The sequence below is a fragment of the Antechinus flavipes genome, chromosome X (genome assembly GCF_016432865.1).
Source record: "Antechinus flavipes isolate AdamAnt ecotype Samford, QLD, Australia chromosome X, AdamAnt_v2, whole genome shotgun sequence".
Lineage (NCBI taxonomy): Eukaryota > Metazoa > Chordata > Mammalia > Dasyuromorphia > Dasyuridae > Antechinus > Antechinus flavipes.
In genome coordinates, this window is record NC_067404.1 from 347,458 (window position 1) to 369,908 (window position 22,451).

At 30.6% G+C, this 22,451-nt stretch overlaps 3 protein-coding genes across 3 annotated transcripts in view; all 3 read left to right on the forward strand.

Annotated features, from left to right (window-relative positions):
* The window catches only part of LOC127542512 (E3 ubiquitin-protein ligase HUWE1), a 75,135-nt gene extending 71,289 nt beyond the window's left edge, over positions 1-3,846 (forward strand). The window contains exons 75-81 of the mRNA XM_051968165.1: positions 77-217; positions 713-1,000; positions 1,101-1,206; positions 1,593-1,710; positions 2,399-2,580; positions 3,251-3,441; positions 3,577-3,846. Coding sequence (XP_051824125.1) covers positions 77-217; positions 713-1,000; positions 1,101-1,206; positions 1,593-1,710; positions 2,399-2,580; positions 3,251-3,441; positions 3,577-3,679 — 1,129 coding nt within the window. The 3' untranslated portion in view covers positions 3,680-3,846. The remainder of the gene's footprint in view (positions 1-76; positions 218-712; positions 1,001-1,100; positions 1,207-1,592; positions 1,711-2,398; positions 2,581-3,250; positions 3,442-3,576) is intronic.
* A 5,511-nt stretch (positions 3,847-9,357) lies between these two features.
* On the forward strand, positions 9,358-10,623 carry LOC127542753 (sex-determining region Y protein-like). Its single transcript, XM_051968522.1, is given in 3 exon segments — positions 9,358-9,898; positions 10,545-10,580; positions 10,583-10,623. Coding segments are annotated over 3 exon segments (618 nt in total).
* Positions 10,624-14,022: 3,399 nt separating this feature from the next.
* The window catches only part of LOC127542575 (host cell factor 1-like), a 30,728-nt gene continuing 22,299 nt past the window's right edge, over positions 14,023-22,451 (forward strand). Inside the window, exons 1-5 of the mRNA XM_051968305.1 lie at positions 14,023-14,166; positions 14,339-14,521; positions 19,763-19,911; positions 20,248-20,408; positions 20,932-21,140. Coding sequence (XP_051824265.1) covers positions 14,344-14,521; positions 19,763-19,911; positions 20,248-20,408; positions 20,932-21,140 — 697 coding nt within the window. The 5' untranslated portion in view covers positions 14,023-14,166; positions 14,339-14,343. The remainder of the gene's footprint in view (positions 14,167-14,338; positions 14,522-19,762; positions 19,912-20,247; positions 20,409-20,931; positions 21,141-22,451) is intronic.

Sequence of the window (22,451 nt, forward strand, 5' to 3'; positions counted from 1 at the left end):
CATATTCATATAAAACAACTGTAATAATAAGATGTAATACTTTCTAAAAAGTCCTTTTTTCTTTTCAATCTTCCAGATATTTCCGCCAAGAACTAGAACGCTTAGATGAGGGTCTCCGGAAAGAAGACATGGCTGTGCATGTTCGTCGTGACCATGTTTTTGAAGATTCTTATCGGGAGCTTCATCGAAAATCCCCAGAAGAAATGAAGAATCGATTGTAAGGACATTCTAAAAATAAGCTAACATATTTCATAATGGAAACATTTAGAGCTGATCTTTACCTAAGTATATTTGGGGAATATAGAAAGGACCAAAAAGAAGTTTTGGCCTTTTTAAACATCATTATCTTAGTACTTGAGATGTCTAATAGCTATTCAGAATTTACTTAACCAAATTTTCCTCTGGTTTTTTTTTTTGTTTCTGCAATGAAGGTAGATATGGTTGTAGTACATAGGGCTAAGAAGACTTCTGTGCTCTACTATTTCTTAATTATAGGGTAAATCTTAACAGCTGAACCACATATATAAAATTTCATCTAAATTTGAATGAATTAGATTAAATGAATAACAATGTACTTCTTTTAACTATATAGCTATAATCTTAGGACTTCTCTAATATCAATGTCCTTTGGTAGTGCTTATTTTGGGGCCAGAACCATATAATTTAAAGTTACATCATAGTTTTATTCCTTTTGTTCACTTTGCTATATTAGGTACATAGTATTTGAAGGAGAAGAAGGCCAAGATGCTGGAGGACTTCTTCGGGAATGGTACATGATCATTTCAAGGGAAATGTTTAACCCTATGTATGCCTTGTTCCGGACTTCACCAGGCGACCGTGTCACCTATACTATCAACCCTTCCTCCCACTGTAATCCCAACCACCTTAGTTACTTCAAGTTTGTTGGGCGAATTGTGGCTAAGGCTGTCTATGACAACCGTCTTCTAGAGTGCTATTTCACTAGATCCTTCTATAAACACATTCTGGGCAAGTCAGTCAGGTAAGTTTATGAACAATTCTCTCCAAAATCTTATCATGATTACCATGACACTCTATCATTTTCTCTTCTCCAGTTGACAGTAAATTGTACTCACCTTCAGGTATACAGATATGGAAAGTGAAGACTACCACTTCTATCAAGGCCTAGTCTACCTGCTGGAAAATGATGTCTCTTCACTTGGATATGATCTTACTTTCAGTACTGAGGTAATAATGCTGGGGATGGAATATTTGAAAGACTAAACGGAAAAGGATAAATAAATCTGAGGTATCAATTTAAATTAAGCTCTTCTGTTTTAAGGATGTGTGGAGAATTCCATATTTCTTTCCTTCACACTTCAGATTTTTGTTTTCCTTTGAGAACAATTAAATTTTTAAGTTAAACACTCTGATTTCACTTTTTCTCTATGAGTTCCCAAAGACGTGAAAGATTCAATTACGTTTTTGTCTTAAGTAGATGGGGGAAAAAATGAGCATGTTTTGTAAATGTCTTTGAAAACATGATCATGAGAAAATTGCTGGCTTTATTTATTAAACTGAGTATTTTCTTTTAATTCCTTTGGTGGTATGTGGGGATGTTTTCTTATTTTCAGGTTCAAGAGTTTGGAGTCTGTGAAGTTAGGGATCTCAAGTCAAATGGAGCTAATATTCTGGTAACTGAAGACAACAAAAAGGAATATGTACATTTGGTTTGCCAGATGAGAATGACAGGTATGTAAAGTTTAAACTGTGTCATAAGTAGAACTCTGAATTAAACTAAATCTAATCTCAGATATGTAGAGTATAACACTGGGAAAACCCATGTGTACTCAGCTTTTCCCACTATAAAATGTAGATAATAGCATGTACTTTCTAGGTTGTGAAGGATCATAAGTAATTGAACGCTTTTAGCGTGGTACCTGGCATGTCTTAATCATTACATAAATATTAACTAAAGCTTTTATTCTGTTTTGAAAGAAGAAATAGCATTGCTAATGTTTTAGGAACCCAGAAAGTCATCTCATTCTTCCTTTTTTTTGTTATTTTTTATTTACCTCTATCTTGTATGTCCCAACTGGATTATAAATGTAAAAGGCATTCTTATTCTTCCTATGGTGCTTATCTTCTCTAAAAAAAATTTTTTTCTTAATTTAATTACCATTCTAGCTTTGCTTGGCTTTGTGAATACAAAGAAAAAAATTAATTCTTTAAAATGATATTCTGTTGTAAATAAACAAATGTTTAGGGGGGAAATGAAAATAGGTTTTTTAGAGAATTAGCTATTTATGGATTAATTTTGAAAAAAGAAAACTTGTGCACTAGTGCACCAAATACTAATGCAATGTCATACATTCAGAGTAGTAAATAATAGTGAGTGTATTTGTTGCTTAACAGATAGGTAATGAATTCTTCCCTACAGGAGCAATTCGAAAACAACTGGCTGCCTTTCTGGAAGGTTTCTATGAAATTATCCCCAAGCGCCTTATTTCAATCTTTACTGAACAAGAACTAGAACTTCTAATCTCAGGACTTCCTACAATAGACATTGATGATCTAAAATCAAACACTGAGTATCACAAGTACCAATCTAATTCTATTCAGGTAAAATCTCTTTTACTTCATGTTTCTCTTCTGAAATATCCATATACTTAGCTTTCTGTTTTGGACTCATTTTCAAACTAAAGACTTAATTTGTGTTCTTTTAGTACAAATTAATGTTTTCATTCTCTTATTCCCTCCATTTTTCCATCCATTGCTAAGTGACTCAGATCCAGTTATCACAAATTTTAAGGAGAATAAGAAGGGATCATTTAAAGTCATTTCCTTTGTTAAAAACTGATAGGAAAATTTCATTTTAAAGTTGATGACATCTTGTCTCCTCTAGCATAGAGTAATTTTGGATCTGCCAAATATTTTAATAACATGAGTCATCATAATGCCTTCCATTTTTAAAAATTTTAGGTATATTTTTATTTAAAGTCTAAGTAATACCCTTAAGATTCAACTTTTGCTGAATAGGAGTTAATTAAGTTGAAGGATTTGAGATGAGAAGAAAGGAAATAAATACAACTCGTTTAAGAAAAGGACAAGGACTTAAGAGCATTAGGTAGCTGGATGGCTCAGAAAATAGAGCACCAACCAGCCTGAAGTTGGGAGAACTTAACGATATTGTATTAGAAAGTACCTTGGAGAAAATGAAAGCACAGTTGAAAATTTAACCAACTTCCTACTCATCACTGTCCATTCATCCCTTAATGCTTTTTCCTTATAGATCCAGTGGTTCTGGAGAGCTCTTCGGTCTTTTGATCAGGCAGATAGAGCCAAGTTTCTCCAGTTTGTTACAGGCACTTCCAAGGTGCCTCTTCAGGGCTTTGCAGCACTTGAAGGAATGAATGGTATTCAGAAGTTCCAAATTCACCGTGATGACAGATCCACAGACCGCTTACCTTCGGCTCATACTTGGTAAGAAATTGTAAAGAATGGAGGGAGTACGTGTAGGTAAATGTATTTAGGGTTAGGGGGAAAGGGGAATGCAGTTATGTTCAGCAGTTAAAAATTTTAAGGGTTTTTTTTTCTTGTCTCTTTTACCTTTTTTAGTTTTAATCAGCTGGACCTACCTGCTTATGAGAGCTATGAGAAGTTACGCCATATGCTGCTGTTGGCCATACAGGAATGCTCAGAGGGCTTCGGGCTAGCATAATCCTAAGGGGTATGCAGCACCACTCCCCACTGTTGCTATTTTTTTCTATTCTCAGACTTGGGGAAGGAAAGAAGAAAAAAGGAAACTTTTTCCCAAAAAAATAAAAACCTTATCCCAAAACAGAAAGACCACAGAAGAAAGCGTAACCAATAAATAAATTAAACCAAGCTATTTGTGTATGTGTGCGCTTCTTGTTCCATTCAAACTTCTTTCCCAAGTGTATACCCAAAACTCATTATCTGAAAAGTCTCACAATGTCCTTGGGATGGGAGAATCTTTCATCAGTTGGTTGCAGAGATCTGACAATATCAAAAAATAGGGTTTTGACTCCTCCAAAGAGGGAAAAGTTCTAATCTTAAGAAAAATGTTCTCAAGGAACTGAAGACAAATTTTTGAAAGATTAGAGCTAGAAACTATTATCTTTTCCTGAAAATTAAAAAAAAAAACCAGAAAGTGAAGGTTAAAATTAAAAACAAAACAGCCAGGATTTAATTAAGGTTTAATGGAGCATGATTTATTTTGTCTTTTTATTATGTTGCTTGAAATCGTAGATTTTTTCAAGCTAAAAGTTTTCAAAGTGAAAGGAATATCATATAATTTCTCTAAAACTATTGGGTTAGTGTAGCAGATATTGGGGAAGTCATTACAAGTTAAGATTTTTTTTTTTGTTCTTGTAGAGCCAGTTTCTTCATGTTAATACCAAATATATTTTCCTTCTCAGTATTTTGTTACTGCAATCCAAGTGATAATATTTGATATACTGCAAGTGATGTGCCAGATCTGATTTACAGATGAGAAAACAGAAAAAGAGATGACAACTAGTGTGAGACCTACTTTGAATTCCAAACTCCAAGGCTATAGCCTAACCCTAACCTAAAAGATACCCTATTATTAGTAAGGTGGTTCTAATCATGATCAGTTCAGCTGCTAACAAACAGAATTTTTCCTATTCCATCCTTTACATTTTCCTTTACATGTCATTTTTAAAACAATGTGGTTGTTAAGGTTAGGATTAGGTTTGAAACCCTTGAAAAATAGATCTTTCTTAGAAATGCATTTATTTTCAACTTCCTGCTTGATAGTTTTGTCATATCTCTTTTGAATTCTCGTAAAAGTTCATGTTTATGCCATCTTTCTAGCAAGTGGTAATTTTCACCCAACAATTTCTTTTTGTTATCATATCAAGAATCTCTTACTGGTTTCTCTTTTGGGGGAAAAATTATTGCCTATCTGCTGAATAATGATGAAAGTTCACTTTCTGTTAGATCTTGAAAAGTTTTAAATTTTTTCTTAAATATTTTATCTTCTCCCAAAGAATTCTACATCATGAGTTTCTTCTCTTCTTAGACAACTATGTTGATGGAAAAAAATGTAATTAAACATTCTTAAAATCATTAAAAGATTTTTTTTTTATTTTCCCCATTGCAGAAATTGAGGCAAAGAAAATGGATTTCATGCAAGTTACAATAGATTTAGTGATAATAACTTTTTTAATGCGACTCAGTGCTGAGCCTTAAACCTCAAATCCATTTTGTTTTTTCTAAATTACATAATTTAAGAGCCATTCTTAATATTTTTATCCTATGTAGTATATTCTTCGACATTTACTTTATTAGTTTGTCTCATCTCTTTTAGTCTATATTGAGTCTATATTTAGGGTTAGGGTTTTTCTGTCCCCAGTCCTAAAAATGTGGATCTTTCTGGAATCTAGTTCAAACCTTCTATTTGTACTTTTGTTTCTCCACAATTAATCCCTCACTTATATATCTCCAAAAGAAGACTTTAAGAGTTTGAATATTAAAGTGGAGAAATTTTAAATATAGTGTTTTCTGCTTAATCCAAATATCTTTTTAAATAAGCTTTGCGAATCCAGCCTTGTTCTAGGCATCTGTCAAGTTATTTCAGAGGGGAGAAGAAAAGCATTAGAGTGAAAAAAAGGAAAAATTTATTCACCGCTAAATTTACTATAAGGGAGGATTGGTATTGGTTACTCAGATTTTTTGAAAATCACAACTGCAGAAATAAAAGCTTGATGAAGCTATTCAAAGTATTGCTGAAAAATAAGGCTTACTGCTATTTGATAAAATTGGGTTATTACTTTACTGAAAGGAAAGGAAATGCTAAGTAGAATTTGCTTAACAAAAAGGAAAGATCATAGTATAAATGTAAACAAAACTTAAGGCTACTTTTTATTCTCCAGAGTTCTTTTTTCAAGTTGATTTTATAATAGGGAGTAAATAAAGAATAATTCTCTACTTAAAGACCAAAAAAGAAAACATCTTAAACTAACGGAAAAAAGGACAAAAAAATAAGAGAAAATAAATACTTATTAGGTCAACAGTTTGAAAGAAAACATGAAGCATGAAAACAAAAGCCAAAAGGAATTTACAAAATATCTTCAGTGAAAAGACCATTAAAAATCTGCAGTATGCTATCCTAGAGGAGGCCACTGGGTGGCACTACAAATAGGGACTGCAGAAGATTCCCTGCTTAGTTGTATAATAAATCTCATTACCCTGATTATCTCAATTTACTTATCTTCAAAAATAAGCTGGAGAAAAAATTCCAGTCTTTCCTAAAAATAATGGAACTGGAGTTGAAGAGAACTAAAAGTGACTAAATATCAAGTAACAAAATACCTATATGGCACATTTTTAAAAGCTATTAAGGAACTGAGCATGCAACAAAAACAAAAAAATCTTGAAAGCTAATAAATTGAACATCTTCAATTAACAAAATGGAAAAAGAGAAAGAAGGATGTATTTACCTACATCTAAAATTTAAAAGTAATTCACAATTAATGAAATTTAAAACAATTTGCAATTCACTCAATATTTTGAAAAAACTATCTAAATGAAATATATAAATATTTATAAAAATCAATTTGCCCAAATTAAAAAAAAACAGGAAATTTAATACTTAAACATCCCTATTTTTGAAAATATAAATTGGAACAAACCAACTCCCAAAGGAAAAAAACAAAATTAATTGGGGCCAAAAAATCGTACTCAATATTTATTATGAAAGAATATGGTCAAGTTTCTTCTCAAAAATTAAAAAAGAGAAAATTAAAACTTAGATCAATTTCCATAATAAATATTAGTACAAGACAATTTAAATAAAACTATTAGCAAGAAGACTAGCAACACATCACAGAAATTACATACTGTGATCAGGACTGTTATACCAAGAATTTATTTACCAAGAATGAAGGGCTAACTATCAGAAAAACAGTAAGCATAACTGAATGTAGTTATAAATTCAATAGTATTCTTATAATAACATACAGAAACAGCATCTTGAAATATAATACCCATTACCCATTTCTACATTTTAAAAAATACAAGAAAAGCATAGGAATGAAATTTTCCTTAAAATAATTTGTTTTTTAAAAATCAAGATTGAAAATTTAATCATTTTCATTATATATTCTGTCAAAAATAGCACCAGCAATAACAAAAAGAAATAAGTATAAGAGAAAACAAAACTCATAGTAGATTTAATAGATCTAAAATGAAAACTCCTGGAACAAATTTTATCAAGAGAGGACAATTGTCGATGGGTTAGTAATAGCATAATTTGCAATTCCCTTTAAGCATGCAAGACAAGTATAATGTACTTGTTTTCCCTTTCTAGCATTGTATGAATATATAGCTTAAACTTATAGTATTACATATTTAGCAACTTAAGGACACTTGTAAGAAATTACCTATTAGAATTCATGATAAAATGAGACAGTACATTTTCTTTCACTACATAAGAAAATTTACACATCAACCCAATGCAGACAAGTAGAGGAAAACTTTTCTGATATAGGATCTCATTTTCTAAACTATATAAAAATATTTATTTTTAAAAATTCAATTGATAAATATTCAAACACTGAATAGAGATATCAGAAAAAATACAAATATGACAATTCATTTGTGTTTATATCATTCATTGTATTTATTTGTATTCATATCATTTTTAAATGATCTAAATTGCTAAAAGTAAGATTTTTTGGTTCATTTTCGTAAAGTTTTGACTCTGAGATTCTAAGATTTTTTTAATAGGTTTGCCATCTCTTTCTCCTGTTCATTTTATAAATGATAAAATAGAGATAAACAGAATTAAGAGTAACTTGCCCAGCAGAATCACTCTAGCTAAGGTGTGAATAATATAGGAAATTGTAGCTTTTTCAATCCAGGTCCATCACTCTATACATTACACCAAAAAAGAGGTATTAAAAAGAATAAAGAAAAGTTAGGAAAATGTTTGACAAAGTTAGAAGGAGTTAAAGATTAAAGGATAAGAGTCTGTGGTAATAGAGTATTCATAAAGAAGATAAAATAAATTTTATCAGAACAAAGTTCTCTTTTAAAGAAAAAAAAATTTTAATTTTGAAGAAAACATTCTAGATTTTCAAATGAGAGAAATTATAAATCTAATAATTTTGAAAAAAACTACAATTTCTTACAACTTACATTTAAAGTAGTAAAAACCTATATGGAATAAAAATAACAATTTACTATTAGTTGAAACCAAAAATATCAGGAGTTCCACTCAGGTTATCAAGATTTATTTGTACTGTATATTAGCAAAAATGCTTAGATTGGAATTATAATTAAATTTTCTTTAAGTAATTTAAAAAATATGTACAATAAAGAAGAAAATTTATGTTGATTTTATGTTTTGACATAAAGGAATTGAAGTATTTTCATTTAAATGTGGGTGTTCACATTTGTTTTATTGTACATTCTTTTCACAGAGATTTTTTTTAATTTAGTATGTTTGTTTTTTAAATAATAATTTTCATAGAATAAGGAGGCAATATAGTATAATGACTAATATTAATAGGAGCTTCAGACAGAATTGAAAAAAGTAGAATTTTGAAAAGTTAATTATAGAGTATCATAAGTTTTGTGACATATGTAGATTATTTTTATTTAATAAATGCTTATTTTTCTACTCAGAATAAAATTTAAAGTTCACAAAGAAAATGTTTAAATCATGTATTAAAATATTTAACATGTATTAGTCTATTATCTAGGGGAAGGGGCAAAAAGAAGGAGGGGAAAAGTTGGAACAGAAGGTTTTGCAAGGATCAATGCTGAAAAATTACCCAATTCATATGCTTTGTATATAAAAAGCTACGAATGAATAAATCATGTTAAAGAGTTGACATTTAACATGTCAAATACTGAGTTAAAAACATTTTAATTTGTCATAAGAAGATGAAGTTTTTTTGAGATTCCAATATTTATAAATGTTCTTATTCATTTGTATTTAGTTTTTTTAGTGGTGTAAAAATTATTTTTAAAGTTTTTTTTTTTTATTTTGAAGGCTTATGCCTTCATCTTTTAAGGAATTTAATGATAAATACAAACTTTTATAAAATATAAGATTTTTTTTTCAAAGGATTTAAGTTGCTTTTATTTGTGCATTTCTATAAATATTAAGACACGAATAAAGACAGTTATCAACCAATGAGTTTAAAATTGGGTTGGATCTTTTAGGGGTGGAGTTAAGCAGTATTAATAAAATCTGTATTTTTTGGATGTGGGACATAAAGATTGAAAGAGGAAAGCTGAATAGAAAGCTGCAAAACAATTTACAGTTTACACTGAAAATAAATTTTTAAAAAACTTTATATTTAATTTTCTTTTCTTTTCGTGGTACAAGTGCAAGACTTAGCTATGTGTAGCTTTTTGAATGTTGAAGTACAAAATCCTTTTGTGGAAGGTGATTTTGGGATGAGTGAAACAGCGAAAAATAACTTGGAAAATGGTTCGAGTCGGGTAAAGCGACCCATGAATGCTTTCATGATATGGTCACAAAGTCAACGGCGAAAAGTGGCTCTACAAAACCCCAAAATGCATAATTCGGAAATTAGTAAGCAATTAGGGGTTACTTGGAAGCTGCTATCAGACAGCGAGAAGCGACCGTTCATTGACGAAGCCAAAAGATTGCGAGATAAACACAAGGCAGAGAATCCGGATTACAAATACCAGCCCCGTCGTAAAACAAAATCATTTCTGAAGAATATGTATAATCACAAGGATCATCGTACAAAGGCGACAGATTCATTGACAAAAACACATCACCTAAAAGAAGACTCAGCTCCTATTTATGAAAATACCATGAAATGTCCTGAAATTTCCAATTTCTACTGTGCCCAGGAATCCATGTATCTGGACAATTGGATGAACCTGCCGCCTGAACAAGAGAACACGGAAGGTATTTGTTTTCAGAGTTGCGAGGGTTTATAACACATCTATGAAACTCGATACAATACTATTGAATTCAAAAATCTGGAAAACCCACCAACTTTTAAGACATGAATATTCATTAATTTTTATATCACTTAGATGGACTCAGAAGCAAACTTTTACTGTGTATGCCTCGTGTTTCTGTGCCCTTTTTTCTTTAACTTTTCTTAACTTTCTGTAACTTTTTTCTTTAAGAATTAAAAATGTGTATAGTGAAAATAAACAATTTAAACAACAAATATACTCAAGAAAAGCAATTATTGATAATGTATATCCATTATTACATATTTTAAATAAAAAATCTATTTCTGAAATTAAAAAAGATAAATTTCCTCCACCTAAATTTCAATTTAAAAATATTTTATTATTCAAAAAACCAGATGCATTATAAACTAAAATCCAGCCTCAGATACTTACTACATATAAACCTTGGGAAAGTTTATTTTACTATCTATTTGTCTGTTTTCTCAACCATAAAATGGGGACAAGAATAACATTTGCCTTAGAGGATTAAAATAAAAAGTGATTAGTTTCTTGTCACATTTGTTATCCATGACATATATCACATTTTTTTTAACAAAAATAAGTGAATGGTTTGCCATTTCTTTTTTCAGGTCTGTTTATAAATGAAACTGAAACATGCAGAAGTTTGCCCATGGTCAAATGGATTGTAATGAATGCAGATCAAGCTAGTACTATATCCACCAAACCACCTATCTGCTGACATATATTATGTTGAAATAAATAAAACATACAGTTTGAAATTATTATATGTAGACATTATTTTTCTCATTTTGTCCTATTTCTATCCCTAAATTACATTTGATGTCACAACCACTCATAATAAAATAATGTAATAATTCCATAGGATATATCTTCAGTATCCTTACTAAAGTAATCCATTAAGCTTTCTTTAAAGCAGCTTTTATTATGTCATTACTCATTTTAAAATCCTATATAAGAATTCATCTTCTGATGAGATAAAAGGTAGAGTCTCACAAGAGTCTCACAACCTTGAGAGATGAATTATTGCTTTTAGGCTTTCATCCCATTAAAAAAGAAATTCTCCAGGTCTCTTATCTGTCTTTATTAGTTTTTTTTTTAATAAAGACTTAAAATAGAGCATTCACCAGTTGAGAAACTGATTAAAAAGAATTGCTTATTTCAAAAATAACTGTTGCTACACATTTTTTTAGTAGGGTTTTTCTAGAAATAGTCATAATACTGTATTTTTTGTAATTTCATAGCTTTTTATTTACAAGTTATATATATGGGTAATTTTACAACATTGACAACTGCCAAACTTTTGTTCAAATTTTTCCCCCTTCTTCCCTCTACCCCCTCCTCTAGATGGCAGGATGACCAGTAGATGTTAAATATATTAGAGTATAAATTAGATACACAATAAGTATATATGACCAAACAGTTGCTTTGCTGTACAAAAAGAATTGGAAGCTGATATATTGTGAAGGAAATCCAAAATGCAGACAGGCAAAAATATAGGGATTGGGAAATCAATGTAATGGTTCTTAGTCATCTCCCAGAGTTTTTTCCCTGGGCATAGCTGGTTAGTTCATTACTGCTCCATTGAAACTGATTTGGTTCATCTCATTGCTGAGGATGGCCATGTCCATCAGAATTGGTCATCATATAGTACTGTTGTTGAAGTACATAATGATCTCCTGCTTATTTCACTCAGCATCAGTTCATGTAAGTCTCTCCAGGCCTTTCTGAAACCATCCTGATGGTCATTTTTTACCGAACAATAATATTCCATAATATTTACATACCACAATTTATTCAGCCATTCTTCAATTGATGGGCATCTACTCAGTTTCCAGTTTCTGGCTACTACAAAGAGGGCTGCCACAAACATTCGTGCACATACAGATCCCTTTCCCTTCTTTATGATCTCTTTCAGATATAAGCCCACTGTTGCTATACATTTAAACCTAGGAATTGTATAATTTCAATCTCTACTCCTATATACACCACTCTGTATACAGAGTGTCTTATTATTCTTAATTGTTATTATTCTTAAATATTATTGATATAATATGATATTTTGTTATTTTTCCTATTTGTGACTTAGAAATGAAATGAAAAAGAATTTCAATGCCTATCTAAAACATAGCTCAATCCCTATTGAAAGATGAGATTTATTCTCTGAATCTCCTGTAGCTACTGTGTATTAAATAAAATAAAACAGTTCAGATTTGTGGTTCATCTGAAAGTGCAATATTTTCCTGACCAAGATCTTCAATATATTAAAAATCATGGGAACTGTGAATAAATAATAGTTTTCTATCTTTCATAACTTTGAAAAGAAAATGGTATGAAAAACAGCAACAATAAATAAAAATAAATAAATAAATTTTGAACAAGTAAAAAGTTACAATATATTACAATTTTAAGAAAAGTAATCTGATATAATCTTGTTAAACATTTTCATATTCGTTATGTTGTTAAAGAAAAATCAATATTAAAGTGAAAAACCAAAAGAGAAAAAAGCAAAGAAAAAAACTTAAACATTATGCTTTGATTTACATTCAGTTTATATAATACTCTGTGCAGAGGTTTAGATATGGGGTACCTAAATGAAATTAGGGTTTAATTGAGGTCTAGTGGCAGGTTGGGATATAGAGGATATAGAGGATATAGAGAGTCAAATAGAGGTCTCCTGCAACCCCCTGGATTCCGTGCAAGAATACTGAGTTAAATGAAGTCTAGTGGCCGTATGAGTCCCCAGTAAAAGCATTTCTCCGCTGGAAAAGCTAGATTGATAAAAAAGAAGTTTATTATTGGGTTTGGAAGCAAGGTTAAAGCATAGTTAAGGAAACAGGCGAAGGTAGAGATAAGGTCCAGTGGACAGAAAGTGCTGACGCAAGCGTAAGGTTGCCACATTTGGGACTTGTGCAAAAAGAGGGTCCCAGCGAGGCCCTTTTATAAAGGGAGATTTAGCTAGAGGGGCCTTTGGGTGTACCCCCCAGTTGGTGCAAATCCCGATGGGGGCTGGGATAGGCTCGGATCTTCTATTAGAATTCAAAGGGACCAGGATTTGTGAATCAAAAAGTAATTACATTAAGTAATTAAGGATTGGGAATCAGAAAGAAAGGAATCTTAAAGGAACCTCGTCGGTATCACTCAGCACGCAGATGGTATTTGGTCATAGACAAAGAAAAATACGAACTAAAATAACTAAGATGTCACCTCACATCTCTCAGGAAAAGATAATGAATGTTGGAGGGAATGTGGGAAAACTGGAACATTGTTAGTTTTGCAGTTACTAAACTCTGCATACCCTTGAATTCAGCAGGGTTAGACATTCCAAAGGAGGGAAAGGGACTTACATGTGCAAAAATATTTCTGACAACCCTCTTTGTCGTGACAAAAAAATGGAAACTAAATGGATGGCAATAAAATGGAGAATGGCTGAATAAGTTATGTTATATGAAGGTTATGGAATATTATTGCTCTATAAAAAACCATCAGGAGGCTGATTTTAGAGAAGCCTGGACTTACATGAACGTATGTTAAGGGAAATGAACAGAACCAGGAGATCATTATACACGGCAACTATACTTCAGTTTTCACGGACTTTGTTCCCTCAGCAATAGATTTGGAACTTTCTGTGGATCACTTTCTATGATCAAGGTTATTGGACCTTCAAAGTAACATTCAACGTCAAGTTGAGTAGTCATTTTCTTTTCTTTTATATAACTATTAAAAAGATATAGGCATTGGTTCTTTGAACATAATTTTTCATTTCAAAGTATATTGAATTATTGTATGACATTCAAGATAATTTTAACTCTTAAATTGTTTCAGCCTTTGTGAAAAATGAAATTCCCAAAATCCGTAATTTATTAAAAATCAGGCTCTCGTAATGTGGAATTTTGTAAATAAAAATAACAGAGAAGAAGAAAAAATTAGAGCAATCGGGAACACTAGAAGAATTATGTTTTTGTTATTTGTTTCTTTGAGAAACGTTCGGAGAAAATAAGTAAGATAGTAGCTTCCTGAACGGAAGCGGAACTACAAAATGTTTCATTTCCGGTGGCATCGTCTGAGAGAAAGAGGGAACCGGTAGAATATGGCGCCTTCCACGGTTCCTTTCTCGAGATTTTGAAGAGGAGGATTAAGATAGTGATAGCCAGGTTTTAGGGGAGTTTTTCACTTTCACAAGATTGAAATTCGGAAACATTATTGGAACTGGCGGTGCAGTCAATATAAACAGTAAGGAATACTTAATGAGTGAAGAAAGGGGATGAATTCCTAAAATGGCGGCCTCCATGTCGTTTCAGGCCGCCGTGTAAGGTCTATTTGGGGTATAGTTTTAAAAAGAGTGCTTAGATTTATAGATGACAAAAATTAAAAAAAAAAAATTTCTCCTCGTTTTTTTATTCAGTTCTCATGGCCTCGGTGCCGTCATCTCTATTTCTGCAACCGCGCTGGAAACGTGTAGTGGGTTGGTCTGGACCTGTACCCCGACCTCGTCATGGGCATCGCGCTGTTTCAATTAAAGAACTGATAGTAGTTTTCGGTGGTGGTAACGAAGGCATTGTAGATGAACTGCACGTATATAATACGGGTAAGTAAAAAAATTAATTTCTGCTCTTTCCACAACTATTTTAACATAAACCCAAAATATAAATGTAAGAAAGGAATATTAATAAAATAATATAACAAAATATAATTTAACAAAAAGTTTTCATTACTGAAGGAAGTTGTTTTTTTAAAACATTAAAAAATGCTACTTAAAAAAACAACTTGTTTTTGCTATTTATTCTAATACCAAATTAAGACCTCACAGACAATCTGAAATGTATTATCAGAATAGTTTCATATTTTTCCCTTATACTTAAACGTATAACCCTTCAGTATGTTTGTAAATAAAATTTTAAAACTTTTTGGAAAAAATAAATCGTCAATTTGACACTGACGTACGAATCAAACATAATAAAAATTTACTCCACTTAAGTCTAAACACTTTTCCCATCCCAGTTCATATGCTTATGAAATCTATGTGTTAAAAACAAATTTTAAGCACTTTTATCTGGCAACCCAAAAGAAAAAAAAAGTGATTCAAATATAGTTTTTGAAGGCCTGTTACAAACATTAAAAACCTTATTTTCCTCAATAGTATTTTTCTAATTACATGTAAAAATAGTTTTAAGCATTTATTTTTCTAAGACTTTTGTGGCAGATTTTTTTCTCTCTTCTTACATTAACTTTTCTCCTGAAAACAGCAGTCTTCTATAGATTATACATATACAATCATTTTAAATATACCAGAAATTTTTAAAAACAAAACTTAATTTTTAAAAAATTCAAAACATTTCCGTGTTACAATAGTATGTTTTATATTTGAGGGTGCTTTTATATTTAAAAAATGAAAATACTTTCTATGTAAACTATCAGTACTTTTTTTTACTTCTAAAAATTCATATTAAAAGTATTGAACATAGTATCCTAAGAACTCAGAACAAAATCTTTTAAAAATTCAGACTTTCTTAAAAACAGAGATCAAATAAATCTAATATTTAATAAAAATCTAATCAAAACTCATATTAATCTTTACTTTGCAACCAGATTTTTATTTCAACCCTACAAACAATAGTACCTCTTAGTTTATTCAGATATCTATAACTCATTAATAATTTTAAGAAATTTTTAAAAATTATAGAAAAAGAACATTTTAGACAAGTTGAATTTAAAAAGGGTAAAAAGTAATTAATAAGTAATAGTTGGGTAGTTTAAAGTTTTTTTAAAAATATTGTTACAAATTTCAAACTTTGCAACAAACAAGTATTTATTGAACATGCTATGTATAGGCATTGGGCATATACCAGCATAAGTAAAACAGTTTTTGATTTATACAGTAACTGTATGTTGAAGAAAGAAAAGCATGCATTGGATCTAGAAAGATTTTAACTATTAAAATAAAGTTTTTGTAGTATTAATGAGTTCTTATAAAGTTAAAAGATAGAGTTTACATCAAGGGAAATAGGAAAAGGAGAAGAACTCAGACTATTCTTTCTTTTTTAAAAAGAAAAAAATATCTTTTTTGCTTTTCATTTTAAAATAAATTGCATTATAAAAAACCCTAATTTGTTATTTCAAATATATATAATATAGCCAATTAGTATGTTTTAGTGTGCATCGTTTTTTTAATTCTTCGTTTCTATCATGAAATGGGTAGCATACTTTATCACCAATCCTTGAATTTGACTTGGTAATCACAGTAATAGATATCCCATTCTGTTTATAAATAAGCTAATTCTATTCCAAAAAATACAAAACTTGGTTTCTTTGAAACACTTAATTTTTTATGATGCAGTAATACTTCACTTGTTTAGTTATGTGCTACTTGATAAGAATTCTCTTTAGATTTGTTGTGCCTACATTTTTGCTGTAAATAAATTTTGAACATGTTCTTTTTCTTCTATATCATTGGGGTAGAGATATGTTGGAATAGGGGGTTGTTAAATGGCTGGTGGATATTAATGTTGAGAGTTTGTACAATTTAGCAGCTAAGGCATGGTTGCACATAGTTTTCTCTTGAATGTAAAAATAGTTATTGACACTGTAAACTTGGAGTTCTTTTTGCATAACTGCCAATATGTTGGTTGTGAGGTGATAATCAGGAGAAGTGGAATATTTTTATGACTAATAATAGCTTGGATTTCCTTTGAAAAATAACCATTTATTTTTGAACATTTACTTATTGAAAAATGATTCATTCTTAGAAATTTTAATTTGTTAGAGAGAGAGAGGGTGGGGGAATAAAAATTTTTCTTTAGCTTTAACTAATAAAACTTTTTCTATGTAAAATTTTATGCAAAAACTTTAAATTTTTCTGTAATCAAAATTTTACCTGATCCTCTTCATTTTTTTCCTTGCTCTTTTAAGTTGTTTTTGATTATCCTAATTTTACTACGTGTTGTAAATGTTTGTTGATGTCTAATTCAGAACTTTCACACTCTAGGCCCAGTGCTATAATCATAGCAACCTACGTGCCTTTGTAAAGTGTTAATTTAATTTCTAATTTTTTAAAGACTGCATTCTAGATTTCCAGGAATTTTTGTTAAATATTCTTCCAGCATATGGAGTCTGGGGAGATTTCTGACATTTCATTCTGACATTTCATAGTGACAGAGTAATTTATTTTTACATTGTATACTTTTACCTAAGGAAATTTTAGAACCCAGTATTTAAAAATTTATCTTTTTGAATTCATGATTCTGTGTGTGTGTGCCTTTTTTGAAAATTGTCTTTACTATCATTTTATAAATTGTATCCTATTTTTATTTCATTTGACATCATTTCACGCAAGTTTTCCCAAGTTTATTTGTTTCTTTTGATAAGGCAGTATCTTGACATTAATATATTATCACTTGTTTGTGCAGTCCTCAATTTTTTTCATCCTTTATCAGCTCAAAAATAGCTATAATATTTTATGTTTGTTTTGCCTAATTCTTAATTCTTTCTTTCTACCCAATGTCTCTTTTCTTTCTTATTTCCCTAAGTGAAATGGTATGTTTTTCTTTTGTCTCTGTGCAATTCAGGAAAATGAATTTTGAGATCTAACTATTGCACTCTAATCCCTCATTTTGTAGTTGTTTTATTAGCACACCTGATTACAAGAAATAATCATTCCCAACTATCAATTCCAACCCAACTTCCAGTGCTTAATATTTCTCTTCTTCCATTTTGCCCATAAGTTCAAGGATAATAGAATACTGAGCTGGATTCAAGAACAGTTAAGTTCAGTTTCAAATTCTTATTGTGTATACCTGGGCAAGTGTTTTAAGTTTCCTCATCTATGTTGTACAGAGGAGGAATAATAATGGTACCCACCACTTACAGTAGTGAGGATTAAATGAAACAATTGTAAAGTGCCTGAAATGTCATCATGATCATAATAAGCAAAATAAAGTCAATTCAAAGGGATCACTTTTGTCCATGTTAGTTGTTCTGCCCTATGGAACTGGATTAAACTAATTAGAATATTCATACTTTGAATATCTGAAGTTAATGAACATATTTCCCTTAATTCTTTCTTTCAAATTTAAATTTTTAATATCTCTTGACAACTTTTGTGTGATATGGATTTATGGCCAGTTACTATCTTTCTGTATTGTCCGATTTAAATCAAATACAGAAATCTAGATTGAGTTAAACCAAACAGAATTCAGGGAAATTGTTCACTTCTTGAAAATTTTTCTTGCCCATAAATTTAGTTTGCCAAGAAAATCTCAAATGGCATTTAATTAACACAATACTATGTAGAAAACTTACAGGTATTTTCATTTGAATATTTATTTGATTGTCATTTTTAAATTTCTAAATAATATAGATCTTAAATAGTCTAGAAAAGATCTGATACTAATTATATAATTGTGTGATCAATGTAGGATCTTTTTGATTAATTTGATCTTTATTGAAAAACTTCCAGATGTGACATTGAGGTCTCAGTTGAGGTTGTGTAACATTTCGGTAGAGTATACAGTCTAGGTCTTTGTCTAATTTTTAGTTGTGAATAAGAATATAGTGATAGTAATCCATAGTTGAGGGATCTCATAGATCATATCATAGTTGAGGTATGACAAATATAATAGTAGATTAAGGGGACAAAAGATGGAAGAACAGATGGATATTATAAAAGTTAAATGATTTATGTTAAGCTTGCAAACGAAGTTGTGAAATTTTTGATACCCTGTGTAAATAAATATGTATATGTGTGTGTATTTATATATTATATTTAATATATTTCTTTAAAACTGTATAACCTTAGAAGTAACAGAAGCAGAAGAAATGTACAACTCATTTTAGGATGCAGAATAAAAACAATTTAGGAAAGAAGCAATAGAGAAGTAGAATTAATGGCCAGGATAATTTAGAGAAATTATCTAATTGATATCTGTTTCTATATCAGAAGAGTATGTACTCTTGTTTCTTGAGAAAGGAGAGAATGACGTTATAATCTTTATAATGTGGCTATTATAAAAGGAAATGTTGCTTAAGTGAAGAGAGTAAAGAATAAGGAGTAAAATGTACTCTGACTTTTTGTTGTACATTTTCAAAATTCCTGTTGGCCTTCGGATGAGTTTTAGTTAAAGAATATACCTCCATTTCTAGAAAGGATTCTCAAAATTGCAGTGTAAATACCAGAAAATAATTGGAATTGGAATCTTTATACATAAAAAATTTATTAGAGAAAGTGTTTCAGAATAAAGGGGGAAATAGAGTTGTATAAGTAAAAAACGTTGTCAGATATGAAAGAATGCAGATAAAAAAATGAAAATATTTTTCCTAAATGGCCAGTGTATATAGATATGTGTGTATGTTACGTATACTTATACAATGTATACTTCATCTAAGTATAGCTGTAAAAAGAATTTTTTATTTATTTTATATGTAGCTCAGTAGTTGTCTTTTTTAGATTGTAAAGTCCAGGACACATTTTTTTGTATTCCCACAACTTAGCATATTGTCTTACACATAATAGGTGTTTAATAAATATGTATTGACTGAATAGACAGTTAGCGCTTCCATATCTTTGGGAATGAAGTAAAAATTTTTGGCTCTCCGTTCAAACCAAGAAATCTTAATTTTTTTCCTTTAAAAAAAAATGAAAGGTTTACTGTATTATATTGTAAAATTTGGTTATAGGCTTTTTCTACTTCACAAAACTCTCCATTTAACTCTTATGCCAATCAGTTACATATAGAAACCTCAATATACAAAGTCTTGATGTAGAGAGGGTAACTGTAGTCAAATTTTGACAGGTTTCAGGATTGATACTTTTATTTCTTGTTTTTGTTTTTAGCTACTAATCAATGGTTTATCCCTGCCGTTCGAGGAGATATTCCGCCAGGATGTGCAGCCTATGGTTTTGTGTGTGATGGAACTCGCCTTCTAGTCTTTGGTGGGATGGTAGAATATGGAAAGTATAGCAATGATCTATATGAACTACAGGTAATTATTTTATTTTGTAAGATCAACTCTTTTTTTTAAGTAGTATGGAAATAAGCAAAGCAAGTTATAACTTTATTCCCCCTAAGACTAAGAATTTTAACTTACCAGTGTGCTCTGGATAATTGAAAGAGATTATATTTAAGAGAACTACATTTTAGTTTATACATATTAGTACTTTGAGGAAAAAATGTGGGAAAGAAATCCTGATTAGGAATTTGATTTTTCTGTAACATTTTGATCTCTTCATCTTAATTAATGTAAAGTACCTATATTTTGTCCCTGTTTTCATATTTATGTTTAGGAAGTTAATTGATATTTCTTGATTTTTGACTATAGGCAAGCAGATGGGAATGGAAGAGGCTCAAAGCAAAGACACCTAAGAATGGGCCCCCTCCTTGTCCCCGGCTTGGACATAGTTTCTCTCTTGTGGGTAACAAATGTTACCTCTTTGGAGGTCTGGCTAACGACAGTGAAGATCCCAAGAATAACATTCCAAGGTCAGGTGCCTTTATATTCAGTTCTGAACTCTTAAATCTTAGTGGGAGAGACTATGGCCTTGTGAGGAAATTTGGATTTCCTATAGATTAAGATAAATTATAGCTAAGACTTTTGTTTTAAATTCTATAATAAAATCTTAACTTTGGGTATATAGGAATATATTTCATACTCCTGATAAAAGAGATTTTTTCCCTTATTTTTGTAACTTGTGAATTATAGAGATTAGTATTTCTAGGGGATAAGAATTATACAATGTATAGATGGAGTTCAATCACTCTATGTTCAGAAGCAAAGAACAAAGAAATAACTAGCTACGTTTTGACATGAAACTTATTCCCCATAAAATATCTTAAATACTTGCTTTAAAAGATTTTACTTTGGTTCAGAAATCTTTAATGGAATATCTAGAATCTAAATGCATTTCATATTACTGATCAAGAAATAATTTGGAATTTAATATGGCTTCTTCTGTCTCTTTCCTCTTTTCTTTTTATTTTAACCTCCATATTTTGTGTCTTTTAGGTACCTGAATGATCTCTACATCCTGGAGTTACGCCCAGATTCGGGTGCGGTGGCTTGGGACATCCCTATTACCTATGGGGTCTTGCCCCCACCCCGCGAATCCCACACAGCCATAGTTTATACAGAAAAGGACAAGAAAAAATCCAAGCTGGTTATTTATGGGGGAATGAGTGGCTGTAGATTGGGTGATCTTTGGATCCTAGATATTGGTAAGATGCTTAAGAATAAGAGAGTATGTCAGCTACAGTTAATAAAGTATTCTACCTAGAAACTGCTTTGGGGCTTTCTTGGAACTTCTTACTTGATAAGTGAGAGTTCTATTATCTCAGTTATGTTTTTCAGTTAATTCTTGTCAATGCAGGTGGTACGTAAAGTACTAGATTTGAAATCAGGAAGACTTCTTGGTTCAAATCCATCATCAGACATAGTAGCCTGTCTCAATTTCCCCATCTGTAAAAAAGTGAACTGGACAAATGAATGGCAAACCATTCCAGTATTTTTGCCAAGGAACTCCCAGATGGGATCTCAAAGAACCACATAACTAAAACAACAAAGAATGCTTATAGAATGGAATAACCGTTGGAGGTTATTGAACTTTGTCTCAAAGGAAATGTTTATACTGCTTGCTCTAAATGAATTCTGCCTAGATTTTTGAATACTGCTTAAGAGAAGATAAAAGTGATATGATTTAATGTATTTCATTCAGCGATTTGTCACCATTTTGAGAAGTGAGTGAATTAAATTAAGTAACTTAGATATCATTGTCATTCCTTTTTTTAAAAAATTTCCTTCCCAGTACAAACTGCTTCTTGCTTTATTTACTAATCTTAAATATATATTTAATTATTATTCCCCCTCTACCATTACACAACAATGCTCAGATAGTATATTAAAAAATAAGTATAATCTTCTAAAAATGGTTTTTGATAACAGTTTTGTGACTATTTGGATTGAAATTGAGCATGATATGATACCAATTTTTGGTGAATTTTTTTTTAAATAAAATTCACTGGTTGATTATTAGAAATGGAAAAGTTTTTCACAAAGACATATAAAACAAAATTTCTTAGATATTTCACTATTGAAAGTACTTTTATTTTGTGATATCCTTAGAGCTGACATTAGGGAAATAAATTTATGAAAATGTTTGCCATTCCTTTTTGCTATAAACAAAAGAGGTTTTTCTAAATGTCACTCGTCACAAATGACAAAAAGTTCATCAGTCCCTGTAATGGTAACACACCTGCCATGATAAATATTGCCCTTCCTTCCTTCTCCTAACCTAATCTATCTATCTTTGAAGAAATAAAATTGATGTTAGGAAGTTAATTATTCAGATTAGGGAGGAGCACCTATATGGGTTATCTTTTATTTATTTCTTTGTGAAATGTAGAAATGATTAGATGGGGGAATGAGTACATGAATTTGAGGTCAATAAGACTATAATTGAAATAGATTAGATTCTGGGCAAGTCAATCTGAATTTGCTAAATACAATCTTGTTTATAAAGATCAAATGAA